Source organism: Acanthopagrus latus, chromosome 17, assembly GCF_904848185.1.
Source record: "Acanthopagrus latus isolate v.2019 chromosome 17, fAcaLat1.1, whole genome shotgun sequence".
In the NCBI taxonomy this organism is placed as follows: Eukaryota; Metazoa; Chordata; class Actinopteri; order Spariformes; family Sparidae; genus Acanthopagrus; species Acanthopagrus latus.
Window position 1 is genome coordinate 10,279,287 of NC_051055.1, and position 21,759 is coordinate 10,301,045.

Genomic DNA, 21,759 nt, shown 5'->3' on the forward strand with positions numbered 1-21,759 from the left:
CAGCTGTCTTACAGCAGAGAATTCAAGCCTAGTTTTACAGAGAAACATGCCATTACCCATTTGGGGTTTTTACATTTAATACATGTTGCAGCTGCATTCTGGCTTGCACACTGCAAAATGTGAGGGGATACAGTAGGACATCCTGGTATTTTTGGTATAGGGCATTTGACACACTAAAACTCTTTCTGGCCTATGGTAGTATGGGTAGTATTAGAACACATTTGTAATCACTTACATTTCTACTATATCCCATGGGCTCTGTTGTAGAGGGCTGTGGGCTTCATTCAAAACGCTCTAGTCACACAATGTGTGGTGTTGCTGTGTAATGCATGTCCTCCTGGACAGGTGTTGGTGAAATGAGACTTGGAGGCATCCAGGTGAAATGACAGTCCATTTTATTGTTTCAGAACACAGCAGGCTACAGCAACCAGCTCCTCCCACTACCCCACCCCATAGTAACAGCAGACCAATAAGAGCCCTCCTCCACCCCTGTCCTTTCACAGCCACACCCATCCAGCTAGGTCAGCTACACCACCTTTGGAACAGCTGAGACACATCAGTGTCCACCTTTAAAGCAAGAAAATAGCTTGATATTTGGACCATGATTTCCAATTCATGTTTTTTTTTATACAAAAGCTACACAATGTTACACTTGATCATCAGAATACAATTCAACTGATTAACTTTAGTGTTTGGACACCATTTAAAATGTGATCAGATTCTTTACTTTGATGGAGCATTACCACTAAAAAATTCAACACTATCAGACTTAAAATACAAGGGACTGCAAAAACAAGAGATGAGTATCATAATTCAGAATAATGAAAAAAAGCAAGCTAGAATCAGTTTGTACCATTACAGACTTGAGGAAAACAGAATAAAAAAATTAACACAACCAAAATAAGTAAAAATGAGAAACAAATACATAAAAAGGGTTTTTCAAAAATCAACTGTTGAGATCAAAATCTGTGTCATGTCAGGATTAGAGTCAGCCCTCCGTCAGGCTGAGAGACCAGAACAGAACCGCACTTAAATCTTGTTTGTCCCAATGGAGTTCCCATAGACAGGAAACTCTGCTTGCTGTTGTTGAGTCGTCTTCAGGCACTTTCTGAAACCCCGCCTCCTCCATATGGGCGAATCACGATGCAGGCTCATCCAGATCACATGATACAGCTGCGAAGGGAGGAGAGACGGAGTTAAAAAAAGAAAAAGAAAGGAGGAATGAGGGGAACGAGACGGGGCACAGGCGTTGGTTGAGACCACACACGCAGATCAAACATCATGTAACATCACACACACCACATCACACGACTTTGCAATTAGGAGCAGTCTGAACATGCAGCAGCCACAGTAAGTAAACCCATTCTCCTCTCCCCCACAGACAGATGACCTCCCCACTGCTTTTACTTCACAGCTCGGCCAAAAAACAGCTCTAATTTCAGCAAGCAAATGGCTTATTGAGTGTGTTCATATTCTTACCTAGTAGAAAGTGTAGTGTAATGTTGGTCTTGGTATTTACAGGTCGGTATCAAACCAGGCCAGTTGGTTGGAGTCACCAGGTGGCAGGCCCTCTATCAGTTCCTGGGCATGTCCCAGGTCAGGCAGCCCCTCTACAGGGGGGTAGTCCTGGCCGGGGTGGTGGCCGCCAAGGTCGTGGTCCATCATGGGCTCCATACCCATCGTATCCCCTCCATAACCTCCCGAATGGAAGGAACGGTAGCTTGGGTCTGGGGTAAGGGAGGAGTGGATGGGGGAAGGCAGGGGAAGCAGAGCTGTTGTTAGAAGCATGTTAACAAACCAAGCGGTCACACAGTAGTATGATCATTCAAACAGGACACTACACAGCAACACAGCACACGGTCTATCCTCCAGCACACAGAACAATCACTTCAAACTGCAGCTGTTCAGGTCTGTGAACTGAATTCTGCTGAACTCCGTTCACCGTTCAGTTTGGTTTCACTAAGAGATTCATCTGCAGTGCAGTGAGAAGCTTCAAGTCTTTGTTTTCTTTTGGCTGGCTAAGAGCCAATTAAAGCTGTTCGAGCTGGAGGAATGGAGAGCAGTGATATAACAAAAAACACCCACCAACTGTCACCTCTTAGCCTACTGATCAATACATTGTCCAAGGTCTGTTACACTCGTAACATTCAGATGGCCAACTGTGACGATATGATGTCAGGTTTCTGTGTTAATCCGAGTGACAGCAGCAGTAGAAAGGGACATCAATCTCTATCCTCAACTTGAAAGAACTTTAACTTGAAATTGTATGGCCAATTAGAAAAATTAAAAAAGAATCAGCTAAAAATGTTTTTTGCAGCAGCTTATCTGCTTTGACATTTATGACATCCTTATTGCCCCGTGTTTCTCCTGAGAGCCTCCCAGCCTGCAAGAGGTGAAAAAGTGACTTACCCTCCTGTCTGTAGCCCAGAGGCTCTCCTTGAGCTCCGATGTCCAGACCCAGGTCTCCAGTCTGCAGAGCAACACACGCAACATACAGATGAGCAAGGGATGGCAGTCCACAACCTTTATTTACATCTTAGAAAGTTAACATCAATGCACAAGTACCTGAGTGTTTTGTGTACAAATGAACTGATTAACAACTTCCATTGATGCAGAGTGCTTCTTACCTCATTCCAGGCCATTGGTTCCGTCCTGAAGAGAGAGCTGGTGAGTTCTACAGAGAGGCGTTTCTTGTAGTCCTGGGGTTTGTCCTCTGACATACGGAACAAAACTGCTGCAGCGTAGGTGGCTGGAAGAGGAGGGACGGTTGACATGTTGGTCAAAACAACTCATTACAAAGTGAAAATAAAAAAAGAGATAAATTACTACTGCCATCATAGAGAAGAGACAAATAAGAGGTCAGATACTGCCATGATTACACTTACAGCATTAATGTGTACCACTAGAAACCTGTACAAAACTGATCATCTTCAAGAGCCAGTGTTTTATCCAATCATAAGCATTAATTTCTCAGTTGGACTGGCTCTTCTGAACATCTGTGTGGCCCAAGTGTAGTCATTATGTGAATGACCACAGTAAATGAGTGATTTTGTGAACATACCAACTCCTTCGTTGCGGCTGTGCAATAGCTCTGTGAGTGGGGCGGTGGCTCCCTCAGCCTCAATGGCCTCAGCAGCCTCTTTATCCTGAGCCAGCTCACATAGGACGCCTGCTGCTACACGCTGGATGTTCTCGATGGGAGAATACAACAGCTGCACACAAACACAGACAATATTGCTTAGAGACTCCTTTGAAAACTTAAGTGAGAGTCAAGGAATACAAGTTCTCTCACACAAGTTGGTACATCAAATGTAACTTACAAGCACCGAGCAACAACTAAGGTAGGCAGTGTTCTTCCAAACTACTTCAATGTGACTTTGGAAGAAACTTGATATCTATAGTCGCTTTGAAATTAAAAAAACAGAGGGAAACTGTTGCTTTTTGTTCTGACCTGTACAAAGAGTGGAATGGTGTTGAGTCCTCTGATGACTATTCTGTTGTGGACATCTCTGGCCAGGATGTGAAGTGCTCCTGTGCAGCCCTCCACAATCTCCTCCATACGAACTCCCTCCTATTGACAAATGAAAACCATATTAAGGCTGAGACTGTATGGAGCCATTTAGAACTCTCACCATGATAGGCTCTTTCTCAGAATGTTGTAGATTGAGATTGTTGATCTCACTGTTTTGAAGTGATTAACAGTATAACTGCTCAGTACTAAATGTGACATCAGTTATAAGTCAGGTTTAAATTATGCTGACCACTGGGTGGCTGTGCGTGCGTGTGTTCTCTTACCACAAACTGCTGCTGTGTGCCTCCCATGCTGGTGCGTCTCTGTGTGTCTTGATGTGCTCTGACCAGCAGCTGAACCAGTCTGGGGATGGCTCCCTGCTCTCTCAGAGGAGCGTGGTTTGCAGGGCACAGAGCCAGGTTACGGATCAGACCGACTGTAGCCTGATGGATGAAGATAATTCCACGTCAGTTATGCCAGTTTAAAACTTAATGTAGCCATCAAATATAACTGATTAAAAAAACCACACCCAAAAGCCGTTTGCCCGGGGTATACGTTTATGGTCACAAGATTTTAAAATGCATTGTTACAAGACATCTTATCATTTGACAAGTCCTGTCAAAGCTTTGTCTGACCTTATGACCAATGCTTATTTTCTGTTTTCATCAGTGCAAATACACTAGGACTCACTCTGGTGTATTTTGAAGCTTCTACATTGAACTGGGCCTAAAACAAGCCCAATGTGCTACAGGTTTAATGAGTTTGTAGTAGTGAGACACTGTATTTTCAACACATGCAAGTCCCCAAAAACCTAAAGGAGATGAGCTGCCTGTAAATTAGTAGACAAATACACTTTTCTACTGAAGTAATACTTGGCAGTAAAAAACAGTTTGGCCCAATATTTATATTTAAGTCAGTCAGTGTGAGCTGATTTTCAACACTGAAACACCAGCATGAGGAGCTGCTTATTTGCCTCACTGCTGCTGGTGAGTCAGTGTGTGAGTGTACCTTAATGAGTGGCCAGTGTGATGGCGGATGCAGTAATTTGACGACCACAGGCAGCCCATAGTGCAGTCTGACAGCGTTCTGTGCCATCTCAGCATCCTGGTGTCGAGATGTGAGGTGACGCAGGGCACAGATAGCTGGTTCGGTGATGTCTTCTCTGTCTCCTGCCCGAAGCACTGTGCGAACCAAAGCCTCAATACCTCCAACCTGCAGAGGATGAATGATATAGCAGATCGTTCGAGTCAGTTTTACTGAGTGGAAAATGTTAAAATGTGAGTCTTTATTAAAAAAAACAGACCAAAAAAGATCCCACAGTATTTGAAATCAGAAACTAATTTACTAAGTGACCAATTTCAACACTGATTTAAGTGTACATCAACTGTGTGTGCACTCACCTGGCAGACCATCATCTTGTTCTTATAGTTGTTACAGGTCAGGTTAGACAGGATGCCCGCAGCACAGGTCACCACATTAATATCATCACTGCCAAGCAGCTGCACCAGAGTTCCTAGCAGACCCTCCATTCCCTCCTGAGAGAAAGACAAGGGTGAAGTTAGCATAGATAAAGGACAATGGGTCCACACTATCAAAAGCACAGTGAATGCCTGTACAACAACAAATTTCAACGTGTTTAAATGTATTAATTTAAATGTGTTTCTGTCAAGTCACTCTGCTGAGAAATGCATTTAAATAAGGACAGCAAGAGGTCTGCAGAGTCTATAATATTATTATCACTGCCTTTTACTGACAAAAACACGGTGTGGGTCCATGGGTCAGTCCATCACCTGTTTGGTGGCAGCATCAGATAAGTTCCTGAGAGTCCAGAGACAATTCTGGACCAGTCTCTGACTGGGGTCTGTAAGGTGGAGTCCCAGAGCCTGCATTCCTCCTGGGCATATGGAGAAAGATTGAGGGAAAAAAAGGGGGACATTACATATGCTGTGTGAACAAATCATGTGACATTTCAAAATACAAGATCTGTTTTCATTACAGTGGTTGCCATTATTAGTGCACTTGAAATGAGCCAAAAGAAAAACCTTCACTTATGAATACAAGGTGTATGTATAGGGATATCAGAGCCCTTGAATGAGACCAAACGTACCAGCTTCTACAATGGCAGGCTTGTTACTGGAGCAGACTGACAGAACTTTGAGAACGCGGCTTGTGGTCCACAACAGTTTTTCATAGGTGTAAGTCCTCATGATGTTGACCAACGCCTGGGGGCCTCCGCTGGCCAAGATTATCAACTACACAAGAAGAGATCAAACCAAAAGGGAAAGGCTTAGGTTAGGAGTGGCTTTGCCAAAACAGAAAACTGAGACCAATTAACCTACAAGAACATGTCTGTGTGTTTTAACAGTATTATCCTACTCCTCACCTTGCTTTCCTGGTTTCCATAAGCCAGAATCTGGAGACAGTCAGTTGTGATGGCCAGGAACTTGACATTGGTCTTGTTGAGCAGAGCCACCATTTTCTGTAAACCTCCAGCTAAACGGACAGCCATCTTGGCTCCTTCCTGGTGCAAGAGGAGGTTGTGGAGGGTGGTAATGGCATAGAACAGGACAGAGTCCACTGGTGAACTGCAGAACAAACAAAAGCTCGTTAGATCATTTCCCCACTTGGAAATAACCAGAACTACATTTCTTTTAGATCAGGTCTCTCAGAGGTCCTTCCTCTCCACATTATCTGCCACTGATGAATTAACAGCCAATTATAATTTTCGTGTTTCTTTAAACATAATAGATAGATTGGTGTGTCAAGGGTAACAAACTAAAAACATCCTATCAGTCATTTCTGGTTTCCTGTACTTATGAGTTACAGTACAACAAGGAAATAAAGACTTCCATATGAAGCATCTATTCATCCTCCTTTCACATACCCAAGCATTTTAACTAGAGCTGGGATTCCTCCAGACTTGAAAATAGCCAGAAGACCCTCTCTGTGGTGGGACAGGTTGTGTAGTGTTCCTGCGGTGCAGCGAGCTGTCTCCACATCATTTGTGTTCTGCATGGTCCTCACAATAGCAGACACCATCTGAGGGGAGCGCATGATTGCGTGGCGAGAAGCCTCTTTCTTTGAAAGCTGGTGGACCATCACTGCCGCTTTGTTTACTACAACCTGGACAGAACACAGACACAAATGTTGGGCAGTTATAGTAGGAAAAAAAGATAGGACAATAATACACAGCTATTGTTGAGCCAAAGGTTTCTTGTGTAACTACCTGGTCCTCATCATTGAGTAGTTTGGTGAGTTCTGGTATGGCTCTAGTTGCCAGCTCAGCGTCGTCTTGGTAGTTGATCAGATTGACCACAGCATGTTTCAGCATTTGCGAGGGTTCTGCCAGCCTCTGAACATTGGTGGGGTTTGCTGCGTCATACTGTGTGGAGGGGATCTGCACACCCTCCTCAAGAGTCTCTGGAAACATTGCCGCACGCACTCGCTGTGCACGAGTCATGGCATACTGACCATCAATGTCTAATGGAGACAGAGGAATTGTTTGTTATACTGGGACTTGAGATGCTATTTGGGCCGTGAATATGCAAGATGTTTTTGTGCAGTAAAGAATGACTTATTGACATACCCTGTACTTGTTCCTGGGAGAAGTTCTGGTTGAAGCCCTGTTCCCACTCATACATGACCTGGTTGTCCACATCATCTTCCTCAGGGTTGCCCTTCCCACTGAGGGAGGGAGCAGTTGTGGTGGCCCCTGAATGGATGCCTGAATCCAGGTAAGACTGCTGCTGCCAGTGACTGACTGCCGCCTTACGGTCCGGCTCCATGGCCATATCGAGCTCCATCAGATCAGCTGGAAAGAGACAAAGTACATCTATAAAATAGGGAAAAAAACAACTGGGAAAAGTCAGTCTAGTCTACTTTGCAGTAGACAAGTATAATCAGAGCTCAACATGTGCAATTATGTACTTAAACACTACTATAATTAAACTACTACTACCACCAGTACTATGAAATGTACAAATGTCAGTATCATAATGCAGAGAAACAGGTTTGTCTGTTTCTCATTTCTAAGGAATGATGTGGAGTTAACTTAGATGAGCTGACAAGGAATGAAAATGAAATGTCAAATTTCAAAAACTATTACAAAAGTTTAAAAAGATCTTAAATTTGATTACAACTGTCCCATTTTATGTCAAACGGATGCCTTTATACAATACAAGTCCTTCAATACTAGAACATTTAATCAACTATTATTTTTGTAAGTTTTATTAGAAGCACCAAGTACAAACTACAAAACCTTTTTTTAACACTGTAACAAATTGATTTCTAACCTGCTTCTCATTCCATTATTTTCCCCCATTTTCATAGTTCAGTGATATGTGTGATTTACCAGTGAAGGTCTGGTGAAGCACAAAGTTTGACATCAAGTTTCAAATTGAAATCAATAACTAATTCACTTTGTTGTAATGAGAACATGAATCTACACTAGGAGAAGAGCTACGGCAAAGTTTAACACACCATGTACTACTCATGCATGTGTATGTGAGAAGTTGAGAGTGATGCAGACAGATGATGTAGAAGTTGCAGAGAGCAGCAAGGTATGGAGTTTGAGTGTGTGTGTCTAAAAACTATTAACTCACCTTGGGAAGCCATGTTCCTTTCTCAAACCACGGCCGACACAGCTTCCTGATCTGAAACAGGAAAAAAAAAGAAAAAAAAGCAGTCAGTCAAACTGTCTTAGTGGAATCTCACCGTCCATCATTCCTACCCTCTACCCTGCTCAATGCCAGTCCAACGTCAGCCATTTTACTTTAACACAATCAGAACACAGCATAGGCAAAAGGTAGAAAAACAGACCATTGGAAATGAACAGCAATGTGGGCCCAAAAAACAAACGGCCCAGACCAGTGACTTTTTCCCTTTCCTGCCTCCTCCCCTCCTTGGATTTCCTCTTCTGTTACAGCCAGACGTGCAAACAGCATCAGTTCACACACAAAGCCAACACTCAGCATAGCAGCTAGCCACTATTTAGGTGAGGACGGACAGGGGAAGTGGAGCATTGGGTGGAGAGAAAAGAGGGGGAGGAGGGCATATGCATTCCTGTGCTGGCTTTGAAGCTGAAACCACACTCTGCGGGAAAGTAAACACTGGTGATGGCAGGAGAGAGGTAGAGTGGACGGGAGGGGATTAATTCAGGAAAAAAAAAACAAGTAAATTTGAAACAATGGTATTTTCAATTCATACTCAAAGATATGTTATGACAGGAAAGCATGATGGCAGGAAATGGGGAAAATGCTTAAGAAAATCCCAGTTAAAATGAGACACAGAAACAGGGGCTGTGTGTCCACACAATTGGAAATCCTTTCGACAAACCCCTTTAAAAAAAGTACATAAGCAGTAATTCCTCGAAGGATCCTACAGGAACACAGACTAAATCCTTTTCAATCATGGCATACCAGTATGGACACGTTTTAATACTAAACAAACACTGAAGCAAAACAATGTTATGGAAGCCAAACAGCCATGAATTGAGTCATACCTCAGTAAAGAAAGTAGAGGTGACTCACAACAAGACCGACTTTCCTCCAGTGAACTAACCTGGTTCAAACCACCGACCTGCTGACACAGTATGTTGGTTCTAGATAATCTACAGCACATATGAAAATACACAAAACCACACTTTCAAAGAACAAAAAAACCAAAACAATTTACCTGAGCTCTATGTGAATGTTGTGCCCATATTCATTTAAGAAAAGGCATTAAACCAACATACTGTCAGTGAAATTTGTGTATTTCTATTATGACAAAAAGGAAACATCAGCTGTTCAAACATCAGCATGCTGTTCATGCCTGAGACATCGCAGTACTATGGGCTAAAACCTATTAAGCCTAGAAACTTTTAATTCCAACATTGAGTCAGCAAGTGGGGTCAAAAATAATGACCATTTTCATTGTTGATCTGCCAATTATGTTTGCAATTAATCATTTAGCCTATTACAATCACAAAGCAATATCTTCAACTGCTTTTCTTGTTCAACCAACAGTCCGAAACTAAAAGACTCTTCAACAACCTATGAGCTAATATTGCTCAAAATCAACTTTTCTCTTATAAAAAACTGCTGTGTGGTGGATTTTTTGTCCCTGTGGAAAGTTAACGTATTCAAATTCTGAATAGCATCTTCTTGCCCCAAGGCTCGACACAACGGGTATGAGGGCTAGTACTGTGGTAAGATGAAGTGACATCGGCAACTTCACTTTTGGGGCTCTGAAAGAAATGTGTTTTTTTTGTGTTTTTTTTAATGACAAGTATAATTTGATATTTCATTGTCCTGTGTGATCATTCAGACAGGCACACTGAATTTTGATTTTAGATAATGAAATCTGAGTGACATCCAAAAACATTCTCTTTCTTGGAGTGTGAGCCAACTTTTGATTAACATACTGAGAGGAAATGTTACCCCACAGTACTAAATCTGTCCGCTTCAGACACATCAACCATAGCTACCGACTCAACAAGCTGTCCTATGTGATGTGTTCACCTTGATTGTTTCTGTAAAAGCTCACCTCAGTGGTTTCTGAGATTTAAAAAAAAAAAAAAAAAAAAAAAAGTCAGTAGAGACAGGATGCACTTCTTGAAATCTTTTAAATAGCTTTTTAGGGACTTTAATTATCCAGCCTGCAAAAGGCTCCAAATTATCAATTGTCAGAAACAAAAGCATACTGAATCGTGATAATCTGTCTGGCGTGATTACCAGTTAATGTGTAGGACTTTTATGGAGTTAATGGAGGTCAATATGCAAATACATGCATAAGAGCTAAACTAAACTACTGCACTGGACTTCTTTCCTCCTCTCGCACCCACACCACCCCAGCTCAGCTGTGTCATTAAAACACAATTTTGAGTCAGGCTCCAAGACTGCCGTTTCTAACCACAAACACACCAACTGAAATTCACTGTTCACACGCCATCCTCCCAAGCTTTCCAGGCCTGCCCTCACATAACCTAGCCCTGCCCTAATGGGAGCCATATGCCTCATACCAGGGTGCATACAAATCAAACATTCAATCAAAGTGCACAGAGGAGCCATTTATCCTTTACACTGGTGGAAAATGTGGCTCTTTACATCTGGCTTTGGAAACTCAGCCAATGTTTTTCTGAAGGGCAAACAAGCAAAATCTGCTCTCCAATTGAGACACAAATGGCAGCTTTACTATAAAGTCAGACTCTGATCCTTTAAACAAAAAACTCATCACAGTAAGAGTTCCTAGTTATGAGGCTCACAGCCTGGCCACAAATATCTGAATGAGAGCTTTCTTTGAAGCCAGATGTGAAATCTAATGTGCCTGGTTCAGCTGACACCCATATAACTGAAACCAGACGACTAATGAGTGACACACCAGTCAGCGGAGTCAGATTGTTGTCTTGGCTGCAGTGTGTGGGCTGAATCAAGGTATGTGCCCCCATGGGGAGCTGTGGAGAAAACGGAAATCATATGAAGCTCTGCTCCTAGTTATCTATCAAACAGGTATTTTATACTCTTGGCACACACAAATGTGAAGGTAGATTACTCAGTAATGTGTGTACACGCAGACACACAAAGCTCTATGAAGTGCAGTGTAATCACAGCGCTGCTGTTCCAGGACAGCACACAAATGATAGGCTTACTGTTCCAGCACAGAGCAGGACATCCAGGAATAGTGCACTTTAGTCTCTATGCCCGAATATAATGAAGAACAACAAGCTGTTCATATCAGGAGCTAGAGTTTGTTAATGTGTGAATGACAAATGCAAAGCAACAGAAGATGAGGTGATTTCTGTTAAGAGAAGGATTGCTTTCACGCTGCCTCACAGAAGAGGCAAGGGTACTAGTGTAGACCGTTAGCCTGACTCTGCTCAGGGCATAGCGAATACAACTAACATCCATGGACCGAGATGGATGAAGCTCAACTTGACACACAGAGGTATGACTTATAAAAAAATAATATGAATAATATAATATTTAAAAAAAAAACAAAAAAAACAAATCCGATCTGTTCTGATTCAAATCAATTACAAACACAGTTAGTCCTCTTAGTCCAATAGGAAATCTGTAAACTCAGCTCAAAACACCTTCAGGCAGTGACAGATATCAATTACAAATTCAGTGACAGAAAAAAATCCTGCAGTTTAAATGTTGTCTCTTCCCTTTATAATTTCTGGAAAACTTTCAATAGCTCAATTGCAGGAGACTGAATCATATGCATTTATTCATGGCTGGAATTCAAAGTAGCTAAGCACATCTAAACTCTCCAATCCCATTTCCTCTCAATGAAGGAGAAAACACAGCCATTCTGTCAGCAAATTTGAGCCAGACTGGCACAAAGTGAGTTCAGGTGAGCCTCAGGGTTTACTTTGTGTGAAGAAGAGAGCATTATTTTGCCATTAAAAAAAATACAGTGCATGAGCACACTTCCTCTAAATTACATTTCACCCTTTTGGCCTGCAGACATCTGTGGCTTAATTTTACAGTCTTTTTCCGTGCATGCTGCAGCATTTAAATAACAAAATTAATTTGTTAGAGGAAATATACAGTGTGTGGGTAAGGGGGTGGGTATAAAGAACAAGACTTCAAAGAGCTACATCCATCTCAACTCCCGCACAGCCCATTTCCTCTCAAGCAAAAAAACAAAAAACAAACACTAGTTCAATACATCCATATGAGTAAATGACCCAAACAAGCTGCATTATCGGCACAAGCAGAGACGGGAGCTGCCACAGGGTTCAGTGCTAGCCACCTAATGTGCAGGGTCAGCAGCACTCACTGCCGGCTGCCAACAATACAATGAGCTCAATGCCTGTAGACGCTGCAGTGTTTGCTCTGTGTCTCTCAACAGTAAAGTGACAGATGCCCGTGGAGACACTGGAGCTCCAGGAAACGTCCAGGAAACTTCCATACATGATGATCATCCTCGTGACTTCTCCATTGTTCTGCTCATTTTTGATCGAGCTATATAAAAATGGAAAAACACACGGTTGCTTGGATTGAGATTAGCAGGAAATCACACAGAAATCCTTCAAGATGATGACACTTCCATTCATTTATCAAACACACCAACTGAGCCTGTAGTTAAACAAGGGGATGAATTCTTTCCTCCTATAAAAAAAGACATATATGATGAATACGAATTTCCATTGAAATGCACATCATACACATCAATGAATCAATAATAGAGAAAAAGGCAATAACACAGAAAAGGCTCATGTCACAACCTCAAACCACTACCGGTATCAGATGGAGCCTCCACCCGCGCTTCCGTCCTAAAAATTGTAACGCACGGTTTAGAATGTTGCCGACGAGATTTCTGTTTTTTGTTCCATTGTGTAATCTGGTGTTCAGGTGATTTCACAACAAGAACACATTCATTCATACACACATATATATATATATATATATATATATATATATATATATATATATATATATATATATATATAATGTATAATGAAATGAAATTTGTAAATCAAACCGTGACTCAAAGATACTGCAGTTACTATCGTGGCTCTAAAACACCCACAACTGAAAATCTCAGAGTAGTAAGTTTGTTAAAATTGTTGACCATGCTCTTGTGTCTTATTATTATAATATAAACATGTTCTTAAATTGTTTATAATCCGTGATGGGGGGAAAATGTGTAGCCGCTAATGTCAACATCCTCCAGCCGCGGTTTAATCTCTCCATCTCTTCTTAGAAACTTGCTCTTTCCAATGAAGCCAAAACAAAGTGACGTGTAAAACGAAAAATCTGTCTTATTGTGCGAGGAAACCACGTTCAGCGTTTTTAATCGACGCCATCATATAGCTTGTTCTCTGTATCGGCAGGATGGCGAAGAGCAGGCAAACAACTTTTCACCCCGCAGGTACCCGCCTGTCCCTCTACGGCCGCAAACAAACACATTTCTGCCTGTGCAATGTGACTATACGGAAAAGTAAACAACCTACATGACATCTGACAAATAACAAACAAAAAAATCTACAAAAGCTAAACTATCCAAATAATAGAGCGATGCACCCCCTCTCCTCTCCCCCACAGCTGCTGGCGGCCCCTGACTTTCTTGCTCCAACACCACTGACTCAAATTTCACACTCTGGCTCCTCCTCGTCTTCCTCCCAAGGCACAACGGCTGGGAGGAATTTGTCGGTCTTTGTTTAAAAGGACGAAAGGAAGACACGCTCTCATGAGATATTTTACCTGGAATAAACTTACTTCAACAACAACAAAAAAAAACAACATTCGTTTAAACGATGCTACTAGCGAAGAGCTGAATTAAACACTTAACTTTCCAGCCGTTTTCGGCTTTACGAAGTTTCAACTAAACTTTGGATGAAACGTTGACGCTTACGTGACCGCACTTCAACGGTTCTCACGAGCTAGCTAACGTTAATTTAGGTTTGCTAACTGGGTTTTACAATGTAAAGCGGTTCACATGGCCACCGAGCTTCACCATGCGTACCGTCACCCCATATTAAGTGTCTGTTGAGCTAAACCAACTGCAAAAACAACCAACCTAAAGGCGAAACTCAAGTCGGGCAAACATGAGTCAGAATGGTGGAATGTGACCAGCAGCAAGAGGGCTAATAGTAGTTCAGCTAACTAACCTTGGTTAGCTAACTATTCAAACAAGTGAGGAGACAACATCAGCGCTCATTCCCAAAGGTTTCCAACAAATTGCCTGCCAATGAAATCCATCGGATACATCTAACGTTTGCGAACTGTTCACTACTGTTTAAGTAAACGCCAACCTCGTTCTATAACAAAGGCAATGAGTTTCGTCGGTAAAATAGGTATGTTCCAATTAGACGGTGGCTGACATATCCCAAATATCTGCCGTGAAAGCAGCTGGCTGGCTGGCTGGCTGGCTGGCTGCGGCAGCGGCAGCGGCAGCAGCAGCAGCAGCAGCAGCATCATCCCCGGTCGGCCCGCACACAACAACCGTCTCCAATCCTGCTGGCATTCAGGGAGAGCCCGACAAGAAAAGAGGGGGGAAATTGAGTGGAGCCGATAGTTTGAATGTTGAAGCCTACCCTTGTCAACACAGAAAGTCCGTCCACTCGGGTCCTGGAGAGTAAAGCCCACTCAGAAATGGAAAAAAGTCGAGGAAAATGTGAGGACGAGCGTCAGCGGGGAGCCCTCGTCCACTCCCTCCGCAGTCAATCAGTAGTAACTTGGCCGGAACAGCGGAGACTGAAAAATGTAAGATGGCGGCGCATTTATATAGACCGGAGCACAACTCTAGTGGTCACGTATCCTGCCGTGCGCTCGAATAAAATAGAAACTAAAATCAGGATCAATCTTTAATTCGTGCCACTCTCATGCCTCTCCACATATAGTTACCTACTATAACGATTCCAAGCATTTGTTGTGAGTTTTAGTCGATTAGGTAAAGAAAAGTCAGCCAGAATCAGCGTCTACAGCATGAGTATGAATACACAATTGAAAGAAGTTCCGGCGGACTAGAAAAGGGAAATCCGATTCCTTTCCACAAGTTAAACCTCCTGGACCGAAAAAACACAGATAATTTCCCCCACCTATTCCGTCCATGGTGAGGCAGTGAGAGTTTCAGTGTTAACAGCATCGTCCCTAACACCAGCAGTTCCCCTACCGTGAAAGAGCAACAAATAACCCCACAGAATAGAAAATACAAGCTGTGGTAGTCCACAAAATCAGTTATAAACAAAGTAATGAAAAGTAATCAGGGACAAGTTGGTTTTCATGATTTTCCATGGATCTATACATGTTTGCTTCTCAAAAATTCATGATGGAAAACAACACAGTAATGAAGACGACACAAAAGCTCATCAACAACACAGATGATTTTATTATTGCACTTGCAGTCAATCAATAGACATCGGATGTATTCTTACTGTTATTGCAGCCTACATATTTAAGTTCAGCCTGCAGTTCGCTAGCTATGAGCTTGCATAACAAAACTGTTATTGACATGTAATAGAGCTATAGTCACTCAGCAGGTTGGAGCACCTTGCTTGTGCTCAAAGCACTGAATTAAGTGATACATGGGAGACAGTGATCCCTGGAGAGCTGCTGATCACCAAAACAGACAAAGCTGGGTCTGTGAATTCAATCAAATCTCACATATTAGGACAGGGACTCATTACTATTGTTTTCATAATCTGAGTTGGAGGAAATCAGTCAGTTCAATCAGGCAGTTGTATTATAGACTTAATTGATCAAACAATACATGCATTGCTAAAAGGATTACTTCTTCAAAATATTGTAGAATTAGATTAATTATATTTCCTGACTCCATCAGAAAGCAGATTCAGTCATTAAAATTATTAGTGATCTGTAGGCATAGCCATGGTCCTTCAAGTGAACAGTGTGATCTCCCCTTTATTCTCAGATCACACAGTTTTAGCTGTTAATTTTCAGATGACTTTCTATTTGGCTAAATAAAAAGTAAGTTAGCGGAGAGGCCACGTAGGAAATTTAAATATGCATTACAAGTCCTTTAGTCAGTATTTGGGCCCTTAATCTAAGCATTATAAAAAGTGGAGATCAGGTAACGTGCCACCTTCACACTGTCCCTTAATTCCACATCTAACAATGTCATGGGCAAACAAAGGTAAAATCCTCGCTTGTCATCTGCCTACAGGCTATTTCATTTGCCGTTATTTACAGTATGTGGGTGGAATAGGTTACTGAAAGCCAAACTCTAATTCAAAACAGTCAATGCAGCATTCCCTAGATAGGATATACGGGAATTATACCAACACAGCGTCTATACACAATATGTGAGCACATGAGTCCACCCTGCGTCATCAGATTGCAACATGGAAAATTACGGTAACTGAAGATGATTGATTTTATTTTGACAGTGAGAATTACTGCTGTCAGTCAGTTTAATATAGAGCCGTGGTTTGTGAAATCAGATGGCGTAATTCATGTAGTCACGTGATTTCACAGGAGCATGTTGATATGAGAAAACAGGTACGAAATCATGGCACAGTGGGCGACTTCATTCTGAGTTGCAGGTATTTTGATTATATTCCAAAACGCATATCAGTGCAAAGCTAGTTTCACGGTGTGGTTTGATAGTTTGCATTTCAAATATTGCTAAAGAGAGTTGATTAAGACATGCCCTCTCATCTTTATTGTCCTTGAGCAGAACTCTTAGCCTCCAACTACTCCAATATGTATTTTTAATATCAAACACTACAGACTGTGGTTCTGGGTCCTGATGGTGAAAAAAAGTTAAGGATAAAATTAATTAAAACATAATGAAAAGAGTATCACTGAACAGAGAGGCAGGTACATCTCGTTCCTGACATACTCACACTGGTGTTAGTTGGTGATCCTTAAAGCAGTTCACCTGCTCACAGATGCACTGTTCTGTAAAACACATGTACAGTTTCTTTATGTAACACAGTATACCCACCATTCTATTCGTGAAATCGAGCTAACACTCATCAAAGTCATTCTATGAATATAACACTTCCAAGAAACATTTTTAAAAAGCAGCTGTTATATTTGTGGTTATTATAATGAATATGAAAAAATCAAGTGGATTGTGTCCCACCATGCATTTACAACACAAAAACCAGAACAGCATATATGAGATGTGAAGAGATAACGTCATACAGTCTGCCCCCTGCCCCAGTACATTTCTATTGTACACTGTGTTAAACCATCATAAATCACTGTTAAGAGTTATAATCATTAATCAAAACTGTATGTTTTGTGTGTCACACAATGCCTGCATTTATTCTAAAAGCCCAATGGATAAATAAAGCAATAAAATATCTTCTTTAAACATACACAGTTGAGGACTGAAAGCATTTCAAGAGCTGGTGCAACATTGCAGTTAGACGGTTAAGGCTTTAGTTACAATAAACTTTTAATCAGAAGCAGAATGTCAGCACATATCCTCCTGTGACCACTGGGTCTGGATTAAGAACACAGGGTTAAAAATCTGATTTACAGTCTGTGAAAATCCCACTGAAGTCTAATCTCTGATTCAACCCGCTCTGCATCAAGCACTCACTCTGCATTCAGTGTATCTTTGTAAGTGTTTCTACTTTGTACGCCTCAGTCTGTTAACACAGTAAAACAGATCACATGCATGTATTTCTGTTGACAGTGTGCATTTTATTGTTTTGCATCGCATCTATTATATCCTCATCTCCAGGCCAATACTAAAATTCCTTCAGCATGTGAAAATAGACCATGTCTGTTAAATTTAGACCTGTCAATCACTGCTCCTGTCAAACAGAAAATAGTGATATTTGTACACTCAACCAAATATAACACATAGTTTATAATATGTGAGAGAAGAGATTGAAGGTTTAAGCTGTGTTACTAATAAAAACAGCAAGGTGGAGAAATAAATAAAATACAAAACAAAGACGTTTTCTTTCTTTCTTTTTTTTTTTTTTTTTTTTTACCTCAACAGGAACACAATCAGGCGTTTGCATGGCTTGCTCAAAAGTTCAAAATCATTTCCGTTTTTTCTGATTGTGGAATGGTAGTTTGACATCAAAACTACTGTATATTCAAAATGACTTTATTTAGGACAAAGATAATAAAGCAGATTGTTTAGTTTAATAATTGTTTCAAGGTTAGATTACACTCACCTGCAGAAGGATGTGAATACTAACTATATATTCATATTCTTATTCAGGAGTCAGTTTAAATATATTTCGTATGTGATGCTTAACCCAATATGGGTCACATTCAATCCTCTCTATCCGGGTTTATCACAAGAGATCTCTCAGCTCTAGGACACATGAGGTTAAACATCCAGTTTTGTTTGATCCTGGAGAGATCCTGCCAAAGATTAATCCATAATGCCTGTGAAATGGCCCTTCATCCAACAGGCTGTGCTGAAATAACACAGACTGTTCTGTTCCCAAACATGCTGTGGCTCTCCAATGACCCAGTGTTGCACCACTTCAGGGAGCCCACACAGCACTTGTTCTTCCAGCTGGAGAGGCCGTTTCATTTTCCATCGTGGCAGCGCGAGGAGCTCGCCGGATGAGCATTTACACCTGCAATTTATTGATAAATGTAGATTGGTACGGACATCAAGACAGCGTATTTTAGAGACAGCATAATGTAACGGTTATGAAAGATTTGTGTGCACGTAAAACAAATGTGGTACATAAAAGCTTGCCTTTATTTAAAGCACATGATTGATGGAATATACTTAATGTTTATTACAAACAGACAGAGAAATGTCTCAAATGCAGACTATGACATGTTAAGATTATTTTATATCTTTGATGGTAATATTTGGCTGCTCTCTAGTGTTACACACCTTTATCGTTACTCCATGGAGCTGGTCTGATTATTGAGGGAACAAATAAAAGCAGATACCGACCAGAGCAATATAAGAGATTGCATTTTTATTTGCAACACACACACACACACACACACACCTGTGCAGACCCAGTAATTATCTGGCTTAATGCATGATTGTAAGGAAACTACAAGTGTGTGTATGTGGCTCCTGCTAAACCGAGGACAAGCCCACGATAACACAGAGCCCGGAATAACACAAATAACACACAAACACATGAAAAAAACGGGAAGGTTTTGGTCTCCCTGGGGGTTAATATTCACAAGGGGAAGCACAGGTCACATTCGAGTTGTTTACATCTGCGTGTGTGTACAACTTAGTGTGAACGTGTTTCCTTGCTGTATGAATGTGTTTATGCTGTTTGTAGAAAGAGCAGTAAAGGATATACAGAAGTGTGCATGCTCAAATGTAGATATTTTTGTACAAATACACACACATATATACATGTATAAGCCTGCGTACCTTTATGTGATTCATATAGCTTTCTTAGAACTTCCTTTTTTGATTTTATGCGTAAGCATATGTGTTCAATGCTGTGTATTGGTGAGGAACTGAGACTGCAATAAGAATCCTAAGATCCCAAGAGAGCGAAACACAGCACACACACATACACTGGGCTAGGGCCTGAGGGGTGTGGTTCCTTTCTTTAACTGTGAAAGAAAGGGGCAGGACACAGCTATAGATAGGGGCAGACAAAACAAACACCCCCCCCCACACACACACACGGACACACACACGGACACACACACACACATACGGCGACAGTAGCGCAGGTCAAGGAAGCGGCAACATGGAAGGAATGTTTGTTTTGGACTGACACTCTCGTGTAAAGGGTTGTGACTTATGGCAAACAATTTCTTTGAAAGAAACTGCACAGCTGGAGATGTCTGACATTAGTTAAACAAATACTCTTTATTTCTCAAGGTAATACATACATTTCTCTTAAAGAATATATTATGAGATTTCACCAATTTAAACGTGGAAAATGAGACACATATGTTGGAGTGTATTCTATATAAAATATAAAATGAATGAATGAATAAAAAATGAATGGCCTAATTTATGTAGTTTGCTACGTGTTCACTGAAAATGTGTTTTACACACAACATGCAAACATTGCATCATCTAAACATTACCTTATTCGCCACTTCTTTCTCTTCCTTTTTAGACAGCAAAAACACGACAAGATCATTAACCACAACGTAACTTCAATCAAAACGAAGTGCTAACCTGTTAGGTGTCACTTTTCAAAGTTGTAATCCAGTGTGTGAAGAGGAGGATACAGAAATAACATCCTAGAAGAAGGTGAAAGGACACTGCAGGGACCAGATATTTGACTCAGGCTACAGTGGGATTACGAGGATTGGCCAGTATAAGCCGATATAGGAAACAATGTGAAGGAGACACTTGACAGTACTGGCAGAGTGGTGCTATATAGTGGTGCTATAATGCAATATGGGAAGCCATGTTGAGGAGTCCTTTGTCATCTCCAAACTGCTGAAGGGAAAATGAATAGAAAGGATGCTGTGGTGCTGAACTAATACAGAAACCTAATTTCCACAGCAGAGCCAAGTGGGATTTAGTGTTGACCACACTAGACATCAAAAGCACTCCCTGCTCATTTAAAACAACAGCCCAGATGACATTTCACCTGCCCTCTATGAAACCTGTATTATTACAGCAGTAGCCAAGGCTCAGTCCCTGCATCTATACTGCATTAGTGGTTGCCATGGTAAAAAGTCCTCCATCCCGCATCTATCCTGCGCAGACAGAGAGGCAACACTCATACCGATTTCTGCTGGAGGAAATTGAGGGTCTGAGAGTCAGAAAACAGCTGAAACCCGATGACAGCTATTCACAGTTACACAATACAGCTGTGTGATGTACTAGCACTGAGATCTACTAGAGAAATCACGCTGAGATTTCTTGCTATATATCCATCACACCTTCACTGCAAAGTAACGACATGGTGACTAGCACAGCAAGCCCACGGTCAGGGAAGGCCACAGGGTGTGTTCACAGAGATCTGCAGCTCTATTGTTTGGAGCACTTTATTTTTAAGATAATTTAAACACCATGTCTCTGTTTTATTTATCAGGACAGACGGAGAGAGAGACAGAGGGAGGCCATACCCTGGGTTTCCATCAACATGACACTATGAGGCTGGTGCAATAACACTGCTCCCTGATATTTCATTACATCTCATGATGTCATGTTCAAATTAAACTCTACATGGAGAGATGCTGCAGCCGAGGGGTTTAGAGCTTCTAAAAGTCATTTATCAGCTGGATTATCGTCAACAGCTGCTCATTAGAGCCAGTCACATCTGGATTTATATGCCATTCGTGTCACATACACAGCATGTCCTAATGACTGTCATTATTATTTTCATATCATCATGAACTCAGAAATAATTTCAACAAACCACACAAGCGTGTGAATGCGATTTTGATGGGAAATAGCAGTGGAAGCCAATGTACTGAACTTTAGATAGATGTACTAGAAAACTTAAATCATGCAAAGCTAAAATGACGCCAGCCAGTGCTGTATATTACAGCCACTGTTGGATATACGGAAGGGGGGAAATAAAAGATCAAACGTGAGAAATAAACATTCATGATAACTGTTGATTGTGTTAAATAAAACAATTACTGATTAATATTATCAGACCACCTTAATAAATCAAGTGGATTACATTTCATTAATAAAATAAGAATATCAACTGATAAAAAAAGGTCTCATAAAATACAACCACACACTTTTTTCCAACAAAAAGTTTAAGGGAATTTGATAATTATGAATGCTAAAATAAAATTTGTGAAATTACTAGAGCTACAAATATGATTTGAATTGTTAAAGTCGTTAAAGTCTGCACATGAAAAGATGACACTAATATTGGCTGCCTGAGCCTGGCGTCCTTCCTGAGCTGGGGA

The 21,759-nt window shown here is 41.2% G+C and overlaps 1 protein-coding gene and 1 long non-coding RNA gene across 4 annotated transcripts in view; both read right to left on the reverse strand.

The window, feature by feature from the left end:
• Nucleotides 1-378: 378 nt before the first annotated feature.
• Nucleotides 379-14,702, reverse strand: ctnnb1 (catenin (cadherin-associated protein), beta 1). Of its 3 annotated transcripts, none has more exons than XM_037074551.1 (17): nucleotides 14,535-14,701; nucleotides 8,113-8,163; nucleotides 7,098-7,322; nucleotides 6,738-6,991; nucleotides 6,396-6,634; nucleotides 5,895-6,096; nucleotides 5,619-5,763; nucleotides 5,302-5,405; nucleotides 4,912-5,046; nucleotides 4,520-4,723; nucleotides 3,796-3,954; nucleotides 3,452-3,571; nucleotides 3,062-3,212; nucleotides 2,628-2,749; nucleotides 2,410-2,470; nucleotides 1,480-1,727; nucleotides 379-1,173 (listed from the first exon to the last, which is right to left on the reverse strand). In XM_037074551.1, exons 2-16 carry the CDS (start codon nucleotides 8,123-8,125, stop codon nucleotides 1,516-1,518), a joined length of 2,346 nt encoding a protein of 781 aa, XP_036930446.1. In that variant the 5' UTR covers nucleotides 8,126-8,163; nucleotides 14,535-14,701; the 3' UTR covers nucleotides 379-1,173; nucleotides 1,480-1,515. The 3 variants fall into 3 exon arrangements, with proteins under 3 accessions (XP_036930446.1, XP_036930445.1, XP_036930447.1); XM_037074550.1 differs by having other exon boundaries at nucleotides 7,098-7,343; XM_037074552.1 differs by lacking the exon at nucleotides 1,480-1,727 and having other exon boundaries at nucleotides 7,098-7,343; nucleotides 14,535-14,702.
• Nucleotides 14,703-15,347: 645 nt separating this feature from the next.
• LOC119005362 overlaps nucleotides 15,348-21,759 on the reverse strand; it is a 37,529-nt gene continuing 31,117 nt past the window's right edge. Inside the window, exon 4 of the long non-coding RNA XR_005070478.1 lies at nucleotides 15,348-18,515. This is a non-coding gene — a long non-coding RNA (uncharacterized LOC119005362). The remainder of the gene's footprint in view (nucleotides 18,516-21,759) is intronic.

Coding starts and splice junctions, on each gene's coding strand:
- ctnnb1 (XM_037074550.1), bottom strand. Junction 6,635..6,737: donor TACTCAATGATGAGGACCAG/GTAGTTACACAA, acceptor TGTTCTGTCCAG/GTTGTAGTAAACAAAGCGGC. Junction 5,047..5,301: donor CTGATGCTGCCACCAAACAG/GTGATGGACTGA, acceptor TCTTTCTCTCAG/GAGGGAATGGAGGGTCTGCT.